The sequence below is a fragment of the Cupressus sempervirens genome, chromosome 1, assembly GCF_028749045.1.
Source record: "Cupressus sempervirens isolate cs-2001-9-10 chromosome 1, ASM2874904v1, whole genome shotgun sequence".
Lineage (NCBI taxonomy): Eukaryota > Viridiplantae > Streptophyta > Pinopsida > Cupressales > Cupressaceae > Cupressus > Cupressus sempervirens.
In genome coordinates, this window is record NC_143118.1 from 686,699,909 (window position 1) to 686,717,559 (window position 17,651).

At 36.9% G+C, this 17,651-nt stretch overlaps 1 protein-coding gene across 1 annotated transcript in view; it reads left to right on the plus strand.

The window, feature by feature from the left end:
• Positions 1 to 17,651, plus strand: part of LOC149579797 (1-acyl-sn-glycerol-3-phosphate acyltransferase 2-like) — a 154,432-nt gene that overhangs the window by 106,139 nt on the left and 30,642 nt on the right. Inside the window, exons 3-5 of the mRNA XM_089786901.1 lie at positions 15,613 to 15,652; positions 15,748 to 15,821; positions 15,943 to 16,002. Coding sequence (XP_089643027.1) covers positions 15,613 to 15,652; positions 15,748 to 15,821; positions 15,943 to 16,002 — 174 coding nt within the window. The remainder of the gene's footprint in view (positions 1 to 15,612; positions 15,653 to 15,747; positions 15,822 to 15,942; positions 16,003 to 17,651) is intronic.

Sequence of the window (17,651 nt, forward strand, 5' to 3'; positions counted from 1 at the left end):
GGTAAGGCACAGAGGAACTATTGCCCTAGCTGGTAGCCCAAGCTGCACAATGTTTTGTGTACGGGGAACCCTTCAAGGACAAAGGGTTATGGTGATGCTCGATAGCGGAGCTACTCTAAACTTCATAAACTCCTCTTTGGTGAAACAAAGAGGTCTACCTACAGAGATGCACACAGGATTTCAAGTCAAGGTTGCAGGAGGGACTCTCTTGCTCTGCACACAACTTGCTCCTTAGCCAAGTATCACAATGGCGAATCACACGGTGACCGAGGATTTCTTCATAGTGGACGTTGATGATATGGAGGTTATTCTAAGCATATAGTGGATGGAGACACTTGATGAATACACTCAGAGCTTCAAACAGATGGACTTCACTTTTGTTGTTGATGGAAATAAGGTTGTACTCCGCAAAATGGAAAAAGAAGGGCCAAAGGAAGTTTTTGCACATCAGATGGAGGCAAATTTTTGGCTTGATGACGTTGCTTGGGCTACCCATTGTTTTGTCTAGGCGGAACCTATAAAAGGGCAATAGACACCTCCCCAGGATGATGATCTCTAGAATATTTTGAGTGAACACAATAAAGTTTTTATTGACATTCCTCCTGGCATATTGCCTCATCGAGGGTTTGAACATACTATCGAGTTGGAAGCTAGAGCCAAGCTGGTCATAACCACACCCTACCACCATCCCAAGAAAATTAGGGATGAGATCGAAAAGACTTCAGAAACTACTGCAGAAAGAATGGATCCGTCCCAGTTCTAGCCCCTTCGTGTCATCAGTGGTATTTGTCAAAAAGAAGGGTGGGACGATGCGCATGTGTGTGGACTACCGTGCATTGAACGAAAATACAATAATGAATAGATATCCCATTCCAAGGATAGATGAGTTGCTAGATGAAATACATGGCGCAGTCCATTTTTCGAAAATAGATCTCTATTCCAGATACCATCAGATCCGCATGAGGGAGGAAGACGTGGGAAAAACGACCTTTCATTGTCACCACGGGCATTATGAGTTTTGGTCATGCCATTCAAATTAACAAATGCACGTGGTACATTCCAATCATGCATGAATCACATCTTTAACAAACAATTGCATAAGTACTTACAAGTATTTTTTGACGATATTCTTATTTACAGCAGGACATGGAAAGAGCACTTGAAGCATCTGGACAAAGTTCTACAGATCATGAAGGATCAGTGCTTGTTCACCAAGCGATCCAAGTGTGAATTAGGTATGATAGAAATATTGTAGTTGGGGCATGTTGTCAGTAAATATGGAGTTCAAGGTTATCAGGAGAAGATTCAGGCTATCCTTGATTGGCCTCCCCCGAAATCACTCACGGAGTTGCGAGGATTTTTTGGACTGTCTAGTTAATACCGAAGGTTTGTAAAAGGATTTTCTTAGCTTAGCGCCCCATTAACAGATTTGACAAGAAAGGGTTCCTTCCAGTGGAGTGAAAAAATACAACTCACTTTTGATAAGTTGAAAGAAGCAATGAGCACTTTCCCTGTACTTGCATTGTTTGATTTTGCTCAACGTTTCATTCTAGAGTGCGATGCATCCATAGAAGGGATTGGCGCAGTACTGAAGCAAGATCGACACCCCATAGCCTATGAGAGCAGGAACCTTACACAAATAGAATGCTTATATTCCATTTATGACAAAGAGATGCTGACCATCATACATACACTAACCAAGTTCCAATAGTATTTGGTGGATGTGATGTTTGTTCGTACGAATCACAATAGTCTGAGATTTTTTCTAGAGCAGCGGTATTTGAATGAGAGGCAACAAAAATGGTTAAGCAAGGTTCAGGCTTTTGATTTTGACATTGAGTATGTGAAAGGAAATAACAATGTGGTTTCAGATGCTTTGTCCAGAAAATCTGCTGTCTGCTTACTGACCCAGATTTTTGCTGACTGGACAACACATTTGTTGGTATAATATTCCAAAAACACATTTGCCTGTGAGCTAATGGATGGAAACACCCAGGATGATCTGTACAAAGTGGTGGATGACATCATTTACTATAAGAATCAGATATTTTTAGTGTCAGAATCCAAATTGAAGTAGAAAATCTTGAAGGAAGTCCACGACTCACCCTTGGTAGGACACCCGGGCTTCCCCAAAACTTACAGACATCTTAGGGAGAGGTTTTCATGGAGTGGTCTTAAAGGAGACTTATTGCAGTATGTAAGAGAGTGGTTTGCCAGCAGAACAATTCCGAACATACTCTATGCGTCGGGTTACTGCAACCTTTGCCAATTCCAAAACAAAAGTGGGAAAGTATCTCGATGGATTTCATTACTGGACTTCCTAAGATGAACGGAAAGGATTGTATTTATGTGTTGGTTGATAGACTAACGAAGTACGCACATTTCTTCGCCATTTCGAACTTTCAAGCCACACACGTAGCCGATCTATTTTTTAGAGAAGTTTTCCTTTTGCACGGGTTACCCAGAAACATTGTCAATGATTGGGATGGACGATTTATCAGTATGTTCTTGACAGAATTGTTTCGATTGGCAGGAACAAAATTGTCGCCAAGCACTAGTTCTCACCTTTAGACAAACGGACAGACAAAGATTGTGAACAAGTGGCTTGAAGGTTACCTTCGGAATTACGTTTTGACACAACAACGGGTGTGGATCAAATGGATGCACCTAGGGGAATATTGTTACAACACCACTTACCACATGTCCATCGGGATGACACCATTCGAAGCACTATACAGGTATGAACCCCCTTTCCTTCATCGACACAATTTTGAGTGACAGTCACACACCAAGGGCGAGGGACTGGCTTCAGGAGGGGTAGGACATACTGAGATGCTTGAAGGGAACTTACAACAGGCACTGAATCAATAGAAAATCTGCGCTGATAGACATCGAATCGATAGAACTTTCAAAGTGGTAGACTTGCTCTATCTTAGACTTCAACCATATCGACAATCCTCATTGAAGGAAAAGGGGAAAGAAAAATTGAAGCCACGATTTTATGGTCCTTATCGGGTAGTTTGCCACATTAGTGAAGTTGCTTATGAGTTGGAACTTCTAGAGGGGAGTTGTATTCATAACGTTTTTCATGTCTCCTGCCTTAAGAAAGTTGTGGGACAGAACATTTACGGTAGCGGCAGACCTTCCACTACTCAATGAAGAAGGAAAGCTCTTATTGAAACTAGCTGAGATTATTGAAGTAAGTGAGAAGACCCTGAGGAACTGCACTGTGAAGGAATATTTGGTATGTTGGAAATACTTGCCGTTTGACGACATGACGCATTCTACAATGTCCGACATTGCATTTGCTTGAGGACAAGAAAAATTTGGGACAGGAGGACTGTAATGTTCCCATTATAAAATAATTTTTATTTAAGCTATTGTAATTGGGTTGGTTGATTTAATAAATCTTGGACCTATTTTTATTTTGTTTCCATAGTTGTGTTGCCATCGGCTATCTTTGTACACCCTGGGAAAGTTTTCCTTGACGGGTATTTAAGCACGGCTTGTAGGTAGTCACTAGGTATGCATTTTGGATCATTTCTTTATACCGCAAATACCAGTTGGGATTGTCCAAAAGGGAATGCGATAAAAATGATAGAGGTAACACCCTTAATGTTCTACGTAGAACACCGAGCACGAATGCACTTTATGAAGAAACCCATCATCTAAGGGAGGGTGAGTTAGTGGCTCTTGCTACGTCAAGAATTCACATTCATGAACATCGTGTGACTAAAAGAGCCATATCATTGCTGACTAACTATCAAGGATAAAATCTAGAGAACCAACTGATGGGGTGTACGAGGACTTTCCTGATACACACTTATTTCAAATATCCGTTTTACCCTCATGGTATGAACGCATCAGGAATATCTCTCTACTTCAACATTCCCCTCTGAGATTCCACAAAGTAAATGCAAGAAGTTCGCACTGAAGAGTAAACATTCCGATTGGTTAGTGGTTTACTATACAATATAGAACTTGACCATGTATGATGATAGTGTGCTATGGAAAAAGAAATACCAAGTGTGCTAAGGGAATTTGATGAAGGGTTAGCAAGAGGACACATGGGAACTGATGCCAGGACACAAAAGGTACTACTAGCAGGACATGGTGGCCAACATTGCACACTGATGCGTAAGAGTGAGTGCTTGGATGTGATACTTGCCATAGGGTAGACAAACCGGCGAAATGACACTTTATGCTACTATTCCACTCTCAACCTCAAGAATTGTTTTAAAGATGTTGCCTCGACTTTGTGGGGCCACTTAAGTATCTCTAGGCGATGTAAGTACATTGTGTTAGCTACTCTATTTGAAAAAATGGGTAGAAGCCAGTGCACTCCTTGATAACATTGCAATGAGCACGATCTAATTCGTATATGAGCCAATAGTCGCTTGATTTGGCATACCTATATCTATCACCAGTGATCAAGGTTTACATTTTGTCAACCAAGTGATTGTTAATGTTATAGCTTACATCGAATGATGATTTAATATGATTGATTTAATCAAAGGAATATATAGTTTATTATGTTGCATACATTATATATTTTAATTTATAATATTTAATATATACTATATACCTAAAATAATTATTTGTTATTACATATTAAACTATATATAGTTCTAGCACTATTGTCTATGACATAAGACTTGGAGAATATAATGTCCTTCATACCTATAAGCCAAATATTTCAATAAATATTATTACTGCCACTAGGTGACGTGACATATGTAGATACTTGCCTAGCTTGGCATAAGGAATGTTTTCGCTTACATGGCAGATGCCTATTTTCCTTCCTTGTGCATTCCTTTGTTAATAGGCAACTAGGGGTGGAGTATAATGTGTCCTTGACTATTGACTGCCCATCATTCCCTTCTTTTAGAGTGCCAAGCATGGTCGACCCCACTATGTTTAGACTTGCATGATGACGTGGTTCGTTCCACTACTGTCCTTTCTTGTCATATTAATATCCTCAAATTTACTTGTTTGGTAGTGAGACTTTATTGGTCAACGCAATGTGATCAATGTGTTTGCGTAACTGTCACCCCAATGCCCTGTCATCAATTGTAATTTGGACTTAAATTATTCTTACCCGTGTCGAACTCATTACACCCCATATTAAATTTGTCAAATTGTCTGATGAGACATGTTTGAGGTGTCATCTCATTTGGGTGAAGGGGTACATTTCTATATATTTAAAGGGAGTAAGAATTCCCTTTGAAAAACATATACATATCAAGTTCCATTACAAAGTGGGGTTCAAATTATATAGATGACTGCCCATCATTCCCTTCTTCTTTCTGAGTGCCAAGCATGGTCAACCCCACTATGTTTAGAGTTGCATGATGATGTGGTTCGTTCCACTTCTCAAAGGAATGTACTTGACTGTCCTTTCTTGTCATATTAATATCCTCAATTTTCCTTGTTTGGTAGTGAGACTTTATTGGTCAATGCAATGTGATCAATTTGTTCATGTAACTGTCAACCTGATGCCCTGTCATTAGTTGTAATTTGGACTTAAATTATTCTGACCCTTGTCGAACTCATTATACTCCATATTAAATTTATCAAATTGTCTAATGCGACGTGTTTGAGGTGTCATCTCATTTGGGTGAAGGGGTACATTTCTATATATTTAAAGGGAGTAAGAAATCCCTTTGAAAAACACATACATATCAAGTTCCAATACCAAGTGGGGTTCAAATTATAGAGATTATTTATTATACTTCAAGATAATACATTATAGGTAATCCAAATTTAATAATAATTCATAAATCTGACCAAATTTTAACATGGTATGAGAGCGGGTCTTAGAGACGATCCTGATCAGATTTATCTATCCAAGTGCACTCAAATATTCTTAAATCTCACATCTGCCAAAATGGTGAATGTGTTGGCAATATGGCTAAGTTAGTAAGGTTAAGTGTTGTCATTTATGGGAACATATAATTTTGGAATAGAAGGCAGAACTTACAGCTAAAGATTCCATGATTAGAGTTAGTATCAGACAATTTAATATTAGTATAGAGGTAATTTTGATATTGTGAAGTCTACAGTGATAATTAGACCGTGTGTAGTTAAGGACAGGTTGACTAGAGTGTCATGATGACATACCTAAATACACAAATGAGTATGATCTGTACGAACGAAGTTACAAGTTAAACACTAGTGAAGGCAGAGAATAGGACAAAACAAAGTATATCAGAAAAGGGTTAATAATTGGTAAAGGAATTATTTCGTGACTCAAATAATTACTTAATTATTTAGGGATGACATCCTAGATGTTTACCCTAAGTTAGCATGACGTGTGAAAGCATCAAGCTGAGTACACTAGAGTTTTGTGACAGAAAAGAGTATAAGTAAAGAGATCACTACTTGCGAAGTGTGCGAATTGAATGTGATGCGAATGTGAAGCATATGGTGCATATGCGAACTAAATATGTGATATGCGAACTTATGCGAGAGACCTATGATGTGAATTTTGATGTAAGATTAGAGATATGCGAAGTACAATAGTTAGCAAATAAGAGGTTATTGTATCTATGTTGTTTTGTTTAAGGCACTGAATTATATAATTGCATGTTTGGGCAATGGCCTCTTCTTGCATATAGTTGCAATTGTACTACCAACTCCTAATAGGGTTGAAGCAACTCCTAATAGGGTTGAGGCTTTTAACAAGACCTAGTCCTCTAACAAGGACTGAGACACTATATATAATTCATAGACTCCTAATAGGGTCAATATCCTTAACCAGATTCTTTTGTTTAGTGGATCATTTTGTGGGTGCCATCACCGCCGGGTTTTTCTCTTGGCCAGGGTTTCGCTAGTTAACAAAATATGGTGTTATGAGTTGTCTTTATGTATGGATTTATTTACTGCTCAATATTATTGGTTTACTTTCATATGCATGTTGTGAAGTAATTAATAATATCCAGTTGTGGGCAAAAGTATGTAGGATATTGATTCCCCCCCCCCCCCCCCCCCCCCTCAATTATCTATTTCTAACATAATTGTATGAGACTAGAAGACAAACTTGAAGGAGCATGATTTAAAACAGTTTATGGAAAAATCTGACTCACCACCCAAAGGGAGTGATGAATTGAATAAATGGGAAAAAGAAAATACTAGAGCTAGGAAATTACTAGTGGACAGGGTGCAGGATCATCTACTTCTCGTCATTGTAGAACTAGATACAACACATGAAATGATCAAAGCACTTAGAGAAATGTTTTAAATAAACAATACAACTTGAACCAATATTAAGATGAATAAAGGAGAATCCATTGCTTCATATTTAATGAGGATAACAAAACTAAGGAACCGACTCTATACAATTGGTCACATCCACGATTACAAAGAATTGACCATGATAGCACTATAAGGACTGCCACCATCATGGAAAACTTTTAGACAAGGAGTATGTTTTCGACCCAAGCTTCCTAAACTTGCTCGACTAAAGGGTGACTACATACAAGAGGAGTGGATGTTAATGTCTCAAGATGATACTTCTTCTGGAGGTGATATTCAGGTTCTTAGAACCCAAGTTGATAAGAGGAAGAATCCTTAATTTGAAGGGAAAAGGAAATAGATAGATTACTCTAAAATGCAGTGCTTTAGATGTGGCAACTATGGTTACTCAACATTTCAATGTCTTGATAGATTGAAACATCAAGCATGTTTTGCCAAAGTCAACAATTCAGATAAAGATTTAGAAAGATGTGCATTCTAAAGAACTTCAGATATCCATAACTCATGCGAAATATTGGATTAAGAGGGAGTTCTTCCTTTTCATCTTCCTCAATTGCAAAACAAATGTAAAATGCTTTTAAAATGAAATTGGCTTTATAACAATTTTTGAGATGGAGTCTTAGAATACCAAATTATTGTAATATATATTTTTATATAAATCTAACCTTGAAATCAGATTTATTTGTTTGCATTTTTTAATACATACTATAACTAATATGTACCTTGATCTTTTCCTTTGAGAATGTTATTGCACGAAGGGGGAGGGTGACACTTCTCCAAAGGCAATCTTGAATAGGGAGCTCAAATAAATGATATTAAGAGGGAGTTCAAAAGTCCTTGCAAGTGACTATGATTTTTAATGTGTCTACCCCCTGTGTACATCATGAGGAAGTGACGAGTTCCAAATGATCATCACTTGTATTTGTAGAAGTTATTGAAAGGTGACGATCTTACAATAACTTAACTTTTTGTTATGATGGATATCTCACGATGTCTATGCAGATCATGATAGATTATACTTTGCATGGTGGATGTTTATATGGTAAGCATTATGAGAATGCGTGTACACATACCTTATAAACATTTTTTAGTACATGCTGAATGTTATGTAAATTGATGTTCTGGAAGGCCATGACACAGTACTTGGTGAATATCATGCGACTTGATGTTTTGGAGGGCCATTACTTACTGTACTTGGTGGCATGACATTGAAGAAGATCTCGTGATTATTGAAGAGGCATGCAGGTCTGATAATGACTCTCGCAAACCTATGGCAATTTTCGACGAACGACTAGCCAGGAAGTAAGTAGAAGGCATTGCAGTGCCGAGAATACATAAATATCACACTAATGCGCTATTTGGAATACCATCCCTTTGGGTAAGAATAATTGGATATTGGAGATGGGGAGCACCATATGAGGAAGAAGAGAGGGACTTATTGCTTACATCATTGATTAGGAAGCCGAAGAGCAGCAAAAGAAGAAACAAGCACAAAAAGGAGATAATTTAGGAGACCTAGAAAGAGAGCTTGATTTAAAGGAGTATGGTGCCACCTTAGGGTCGTGCTCGAAGATGGTGTTGAAAACGGATGACTTATTTATCACGGAAGGAGATGGCAATGTGGAGCAATTAATTAAAAAACGTACCAAGTAAGGGAGAGGCACCCTATAAAAGCAATCCAAATGCTTTGTGGCAAGTGATTACAAACCTTGGAGGATAAAAAATGTTTTTTGAGGAAAATTAAAATTAGAAGAATGGGGAAAGATGGGAAAAGAGTGAAAAGGAAACTTAAAATTAAGAAAAAGAATAATGAAGAGGAAATAATTAAGGAAGTGGATGAAAGAAGGAAAAAAACCCTCTATTAAAAGTTGTTGCAAGTCGACCTTACCAAAAGTCTATAAAGCTAATAAAGTACCCGCATGACAAGTAGAGAAGCATGGTAGTTTCATAGGGGTTCATATGGAAGGAAGAGGAGATCAACGATACAAAAGAGGGGCAAGGAAACTGCACATTCTATACCAAAAAGGTGCAGTGACAGGGGGAAGCAAAGATGTCAAGTCATACAACTTGCACGATATTAGTGGAACCTATACAACTCACACATTCTATATGGCCCATATGGAGAATAGTGCCATCATGTTCTCGTACAAACAAACCAATTTGCTCTTGTAAGAATGTGAGATGCTCTTGTACGAGTGAAGGGGTCTAGAGGCCTACAATTACGCATACGAGGGGTGGTTGGATACGATTGAATGTGCCATTGCTTGTCATATGCTAAGAAGGGAGATCCATATGATTAGAGAGGAAGCTTGGGAATTGTTGGAGAGGTTCACAAATTAAGAGGGGAATTAAGGAGATTGAAGGATATGGTATTGACTAGTTAGGGAACCCTAAAAAGGACACCTTTGCCATTAATTTTAAAGCTCAAAAGAGGAATCCAATACAAACAAAAGACACCATGGAAACTTCAAGCAAACAAAAGAGCAAGGGTGAAGACAAAAGATGAAAGAATCACAATAGAAGATGTCATATTTGACGGTGTAACAAGAAGTGCATATCTAGTTTGGTGGGAGGCCTCAAACGACAATCATCCATTAAAGGTTGTACTACACAAGGTTTAGGTAGATAAAATAATTTTCATGCCTTTTTTTAATTTGAAAGAATTTGAACCAGTTTTGTGTACCATGGTTCATGGCTAGGATAGTGTCACATACAAGTCTACAATCAAGTATTTACATTACTTTGTCATAGTGTCCTACTCAACAAAAGAATTCAGTAAAGTTTTTGGGGGTGCCGAATAAAGGGCACTGCCACCAAACCCTCAGAAATCTCTATTCGAGACAAGAAACATTTATTGGAATTTGTATATAGAAAAGATATAACAGATAATTATTGGGAGAGCATATGTAGTAAAAACAATAATAGAGGGTTGAAAAATAAGCTTCATTGCCAGCCAAAAATGATGATGAATAGTGGATTTAGTGAAGAGCAAACTTTGAGGGGGAAGGAGAATGTTGGTGATTGCCATATGGGTTTTGTGACAAATGAATGGACTAAATAATGGTAAGATATATATTTTTGGGCACAATTGTTATCCAACAAGATTAAGGAGTTCTTACACCTCAAACACAAAACATTTTATATGCCTCACGATGCTATAGCTTTGTTTTTAGATGCACTGTGCACATAGGTGGCACCAAAATATTGGGGCCCTGCTAGCTGAGTGGAGCCATATAAGCCAGCTATGCACTGTTGGTTATACTTGAACAAAGTTTTAGGAGGGAACTTTGAGTCTCCAAGAAAGAAGGTTAGACGGGAAATTACAATGAGCACACCCAACACGAAAGAATGAGAGGAGGAAGATGACAACTGAGGAAGAAGAGACGAAGGGACATGACACCTCCTTGAGTTTATGGCAGGAGGGCTTCAAGATGGCACCTTGGGGCAGTAGAGAGGGAGGAGGTGTATAGGAAAGGGCGGTAGAACATTCAGGTTAACATCGAATGAGATCAAGTTTGTTCCTATTGAAGAAGGATCCATTCCAAAAAATTGACTAGAGATGTCAGAGCGTAATACTTCCCCAAATACAGAGACTGTACAAACAGAATTGGATGCCCACATGGAGGTCGTACAACAAATGTTTGCCATTGGGAGTGAACTTCATAGAGTAGTTGGCAACCCATTCAACATGGGAGTAGGTTGTAACATCATTGTTGGTAGGGGATGACGGTAGTGGGATGACAACTCGTAGTGGAGAGATGATAGTCAGGAGCTCGTGGAAATCGCCAACCTTTCCAGATTGGGGGCTAAAGAGGATATCATTTACACCCTCCCAGCTATTAGCAGTAGCACACTTGGTTTTAGTAGAACAAATAGCACTGGTAAGATAGTGGATTTGCAGTTGATGAAGCACGAAGCCCATGCCATTAGGATTGCTATCTCCCAAGGGATAGAGATAGTATAGCTGATTGGACTAGTGATAAGCCCCACACTGCCACTAGTAGCACCTTCCAGCAAGTTAGCCACTTTAGTTCCTACCTCATTGCAACCAGTGCCTATTCCACCTGTAGGAAGGGAACAAGAACATAGTGTAATGAATGAAGAAGCATAAAAGCTCCTAACGAAAATTCAAATGTAGGTATAAGATATCCCTCCACTCTCATGGTGGGTAACCTAAGGAGGAGACCGACACGAATCAACGAGTAATAGGAGTAGAGGTGGGGATGGGGAGTCAACATATAGGAGAACGAGGAGTTGTTGAAGATAGCCCCTCCCCTTGCTTTGGGGACTATGCCCAACACTTTTGAATGGAGTTATTAACCATGCCTTCGGCTTTGTGGGACATGATGAAGAGAGCCAAAGAATTGGATGTGGGAGCTTTGACCCTAACAACAAGGGCATTGTGGGAACTTATGAAGAAAGGCTGTGAGGTAGCGTTCATGGAGCACTTATCAGGGCAAGGATGACCTGACATAGTGCTGAAGGACAAGGAGTAGGATGGGGTATTACTCATGTTGTGGCTAGACACAAGGGGCAGATTGGCATGATGAACATCCTCATCAGGATGGAGTAGAACTTTAGAGATACATTCCTCCAACCATAGAGAGTCACGTGGCAGGCTCACAAAGCATTAAGCCAGCAAGACAGGTTACAAAAAGATTGTAGGAGCTTGACACAAAATTGAGCCAGGAAAAGACCGTGCACCTAGAAAAAGAGCAAATGTTGGTAGCAACAAAAAAGGACAACATGGATGCCATGAGATTATTAACAAGGCGACAAGGGAAAAGCAACTGATCGTGGGAAGAGCCCTGAGACTTCTCTAATAGCTACTTCAATGGGCTATTTGCTCGTATACTCTAGGGACGTCTTCTCACATGTCCCAGTAGTAGTATAATTGCGTGATTTTTGTTTTTTCTCATTTAAAAGATGACAAGTTTTTGTGGGGGATGATGTAGGTGGCTATTATTTTGTAATAATAAGTGTTATTTAAGGATAAAATAATTAGCCGATAGGCTTTTTAAGTGTGAAACTCACCGCCTTAATTCAATGTCTGACACTGGTGAAAGAAACATGGTTACCAAAAAGGGTAAAAAAGTCAGTGACATTAACATCGTGGAAAGCATGGTAAGAAAAAATGGCGATTGAAGCATTTTGGTTTGACAATATTTTTTGTTTGTTTTTTAGCCTCAAATAGGATTAACACGTAGACAATATGTAACCCCTTTTTTAACATATAATTTAATAATTATTTAAAATAGATAATTCTACATGTTCTTTAATCATTTAAATAAAAATAATTATTTAAAATTATTGTATATAATTTAAAATATAAAATATTATGTAAAAGTTTATACTTCAATTTATTAAATAATGTAAAATTTAAGATATAATGTGATAAGAAGGTTTTTAATGTTTTTAATAATATCTTTAAAAATCAACATAAAAAATACAAAAAAAAATTCTAAAGAAACTATATTGATTGCATTTTTATATTTTTTTTAAAAGCATTATTTTCATGTTCACAAGAAATATAAGGACACAAACATGTGTTTTAAAATGGAGGTCTTTGTGAAGTAATTGACATTGTTTAAGGTTCTGCTTCCAAACCACAAGATGTTTCAATGTATTTTGTAGCAAAGATAAAACATTACATGAAAGCATTCAAGAAAATGCAATTGGCATGTGCAACTCTGCAACCTTTGCCAACATCCTCCTTGCCTATGCCAAAAATGGGAGCTTTCGAACAAGGATAAATATCCATAGAGGCATAAAGGATAGAGTAGCATATGCTCAGAATTTGTTGCACTTTCTCTAGTATGCATGTATGCAAGATATGGAAATATGGAGAAGGCATGTTAAGTCTTTGACAAAATGCCTCAAAGAGATGTCATCTCTTGCAATCATAGAGGAGAGAGGAATTTTGTCAAATGTCAATGTTGCAACTGCCCTCATATGCATGAATGCAATTTGATGAAGCACAAGCAACATGGGAATTATTGGTACGATGCCTCAAAGAAATGTTTATTCATGGACTGCAGTGGTCACAAACAACAACAAACCCCAGCTGAGGTGCAAGCCTCTTTGATGCTCTACCCAAGGACATTACAATAGAAGAAGAGAGGGGCTTAGATATGGGTTTGAATCAAAGTAATGAGAATAGGAATCAGTAAGGCTGAATTGAATCATAAAATCGGCCATAAATCGCAATCGAATCAGCTATGAATCGGCAACTTAATAAAAACCCCTTAAATTTAGAGATTTTAACAATTTGAAACATATTTCATGCACCCTTTATTGAATATAACTTAAACACACTATAATGTCATCAAATAGAAATTAACATACATAAACATGGAACATAAATGATAAATCCATCACATACGTAACTATGTTACATGTAAAATGTAAATTGTAGGCTTTAGCTGAAGTAAATAGAAATCATATGATCATAATGATTCAAATCATAGAATGTATGTAAGATAAAGATCCATAAGACATCAAATCATAAATGTATGTAAGAATATAAGATGAAGATCTATTAAACGTATGTCTATCAATATCTGTAAACAAAATGAAAAAACAAGGCTCCAGCTCAAGCCTCATCATCATACTCAAGTTTGGTCGCAGCCTTAGCCTCAGCCTCTGAGTATCCAGTCTGCCGTCTAGAAAGGCGTTTAAGGTAGGTTCTAGAGGACTGCCGAGCCATAATACACTAACATGCAAAAACAAATCCACACTTACCTCTTGCAAATGATTTGAGGATGTTGCTATTGGCTCCTTAATGCTCCCATTGCAATCTTATGATAGCCTCTCGAAATGGACTTTTAATCTCTTTGGTGCTCTTCCTTCTTGCTGGTTGGAAACCTGCGGTTTTTCTTCTCTTTTTCTGTCGCACGTATCCTGTCTTCTACTCATGCTTAACAATTAGAAGGCCCTTTAGGGCTAAAACAAAGAGGAAAGGCCAAAAAAACACGAAAAAAAACATGTGTTTGAATTAAAAAACAAGTTCAATTTTTGCCTTGGCACGTGGCCGTTTCAGGTGATTTTTCACATGAATCGCATGAATCGGCGATTCGTAGCAAAAAATCGGCTAAACCAATTCACGACTCCAAAAAAATTGTCAAGCCTGAATTGAATCGCCAAACCAGTGATTCTCAGAACTATGGTTTAAATAACCATTTGTTCATTGAAACAAGTGTTCTCTCCTTTCAACCAAGCAATATTTAATCAATACCACATTTATAGTAAGGTAGAAATGGGGTCTGGTAGGCCAAATGTTGGATAATGCTTACAAAGGGCTGGCATGGATGTCTAATAATGCTTCTAGGAATGTGCATCAGGGGGTTTTGGTGTTGGATGTTGTTTAATAAAATTCCCAGAAGAAATGTGGTGTAATTGACTGCAATGATCACCCGGAATGACTTATATTTTGTACTTTTGTTGAAGTGCTTTAGATCTACTTTGTATGGGATTAAGTAGAATATAACTTACCATTTTGAGATGTATAGTACTGGTCGTAGATTCATCATTAGAAATATTATAAAAATGCATGTCTAAATAATCCCATATATAATATTATTTTTTTGACTATATCTTACTATCGGCATAAGCATTTGCACCTTTTGGTGCAAATGTAGTAAAATAGTTGTTTCCAAAAGGTGTCAGTTAGGGACAGTTTGCGGATTTAACCAACCGTCAGGTCTATTTGTCTTGAAAATGGAAGGAAGAAAGGATCATAATGTTTTGGTGTGAAATACTATTATGCTATGAAAAATTGTATCATTCTGCAATCTTGCGCGTTTTATATTGTGTATTCTCTTTGGTTATGTCTGTGATACTACTGGTAATTAATGTCTGGTATAATTGTTTGATTATAATTGCATTGAGTTGACTGGTACACTTTGAATTAGGTATCCAACAACATTCAAATTAGGCTTTTAGTTTTAACATATAATAACATCTATATACATTAATTTACGTTATGGCTTATGAATTCATAAGAACTTATTAGACAAATATGAATTACGCTGTAAATTAGCTTTAATAGTCAGTGTCTATGAAAACAATAAACAACTAGTCATAGCCATCTATCTGAGTATAAGAAATACATTTATTCCAGAAAATTATCATTTTATAATCAGGGACAATGAGTGCAATAGGGGTTATAAATAAATGAGCCATACAGTTTTTTAATAATTGCTGCTGGATCAAAGTTATCCCTTACAAAGATTTTCCTGGAATCTAGATATAAATGAGTACTCTCCATGTTTCCCAGTCTGCTTATAGTGCATATCAATTCTTTCTTGTTCTCAAATTAGTTTTCTTGAGCACTCAATGTGTGTGATGCTATTGAGGCAGATTCGTGTGTATACGGATGCTGATACATGGAAGCTCATGGGTGAGTAGTATTTGTCTATACTACTCTTTTTAAAGTTTTCTTGGAATATTATAGCTGTTTATTTGTTTATTCTGATTATATGCATTGCTGGGCAGGAAAAGAACATGCACTGTTGGTTTGCAATCATCGCAGTGACATAGATTGGCTCGTAGGCTGGATTCTAGCCCAGGTTTGGTGATGATATTAACTCTTTTAACATATCTTTTTAATTGTAGGCTTCTCAAATATTGTTTGTCTAATTGTTCCTTGAACATTTATTGATGTTATCTGATTGGTTTATGTTGCTTCAGCACTTTGGTTGCCTTGGGAGTGCTCGGGCTATCATGAAAAAGTCGTCAAAGTTTCTTCCAGTAAGTCTTTGTGTGGATGAAAATATGGATATAAAGTCTTAGAATGATAATCTAATAAACTTTTGTAAGCTGTTTTAGCACTGTCAATGTTGACATTTGGCCATTTTCTTTTAGACGAGGCCAAGTTGGTTTGCTAATCTTCACTCTCGAATTGTTGATGTTTGATATTATACTTGAATCTTGTGTTGGCTAGTTTTTTTGTATTTTACATTTGACCATTTTCTTAGTTTGCTTCTTGTGTCATATTATATTGGCTTTTAATTTTATAAGTTACTTTTGCTTGGTTTGAGTATTCCTTGACTGATCCGTGCGCTTTGTATTGGATTGAAAAATAAGACACAAATATATTTTTTGTGTGAATTTCGATCTGGAGATTAATGGATTGATAAATTCACGCAGGGTACTTTGCAAATTCAATGGAGTTCATAATCTCCTTGTTAATGTGTCATTTCTGCAAGTTTGTAAAATTTTGGATAGCTCATATATATACAGCAAGAATGCCAAAATGGTCACAATGTGAAAATATCTTAAATGAGTAAAAGATGGTGTTGGTTTGAAAAAGATATGATTAATTTATCACAATCGGGAAATATTATTGATTGTTTATGAAATATTAGGTTTTGAAGTGATCATTTGGAATTTAACTAATCTTTTGTTAATTATTTTTATAATTGTAAGATTGCTGACATTGTAATTAACTGGAGAAAATAATTGTTGATTGTCAGTTTTGATAACTCCGATTCAGAAAACTTTCTTCATTGATTAGCATTGAGAGAAAATTCTATTATATAAAATACAAGATGTTAAAAATAGAGAAATGTGTTCTGATATACGAGTTTTCAGAGCAGATATATATTATGATCCCTAGAGCCATGTTCCTAAACTCTTTATCAAGTGAGATGTGACAATTGTCTTGATTATATCTTTTCAAGATAATCCATACATTTTGAAATTTGGGATAACCAAATTGTAACTCCATATTTTGACACCCCCCACAGTCTCGTAGTAGAAAGTAATAAGTCTGAAAAGTTTTAATGCCTTCTAAATGATGGATGTTTACTAGATGATTTTGATATCCATTACTTATCTTTTAGATCATGCTGTTAACTTCTGGATTAGAAAAAGACATTAAACTGTAACTGCAATTTGGAAAGATTCAAAACTGGCAAATAATCAAATTCTGTCTTGCTCTGATATGGATCTTTTTGAACAATTGTATCATCTTGTACAAGAAATACTGAGCTACATCTCAAAGAGCCCTACTTTGTATGGTGCGGGAAAATCTTATTTCCCACACATTTGTGTTGTGAAGAAGAGCATGTGTGGATGGAATGTAGTGTGAAATGACCATGAGTAATACTAAATACTAATAATCTTTTAGCATTAGCTTGTTGCAAGGAGAAAGAAAATTTAAAGTGCTTAAGATTGTCTGGTAAGCCCATTTGGTAGAAAGTTTAGAGCACATGCATTTGAGTTTGTGGAACTTCCACCTTATTTTCTTGAAACCATTCAAATAGAATCCAATAATATTATATAGATTTCAAAGTTACCATCCTGCACAGGCTTTTTTACATGAACTTGATGTGATGAAGGTGGAGGTATATTTCTTTATATAAATGCTCAGTTTCCTGCTTTGTTCTCAGATATTT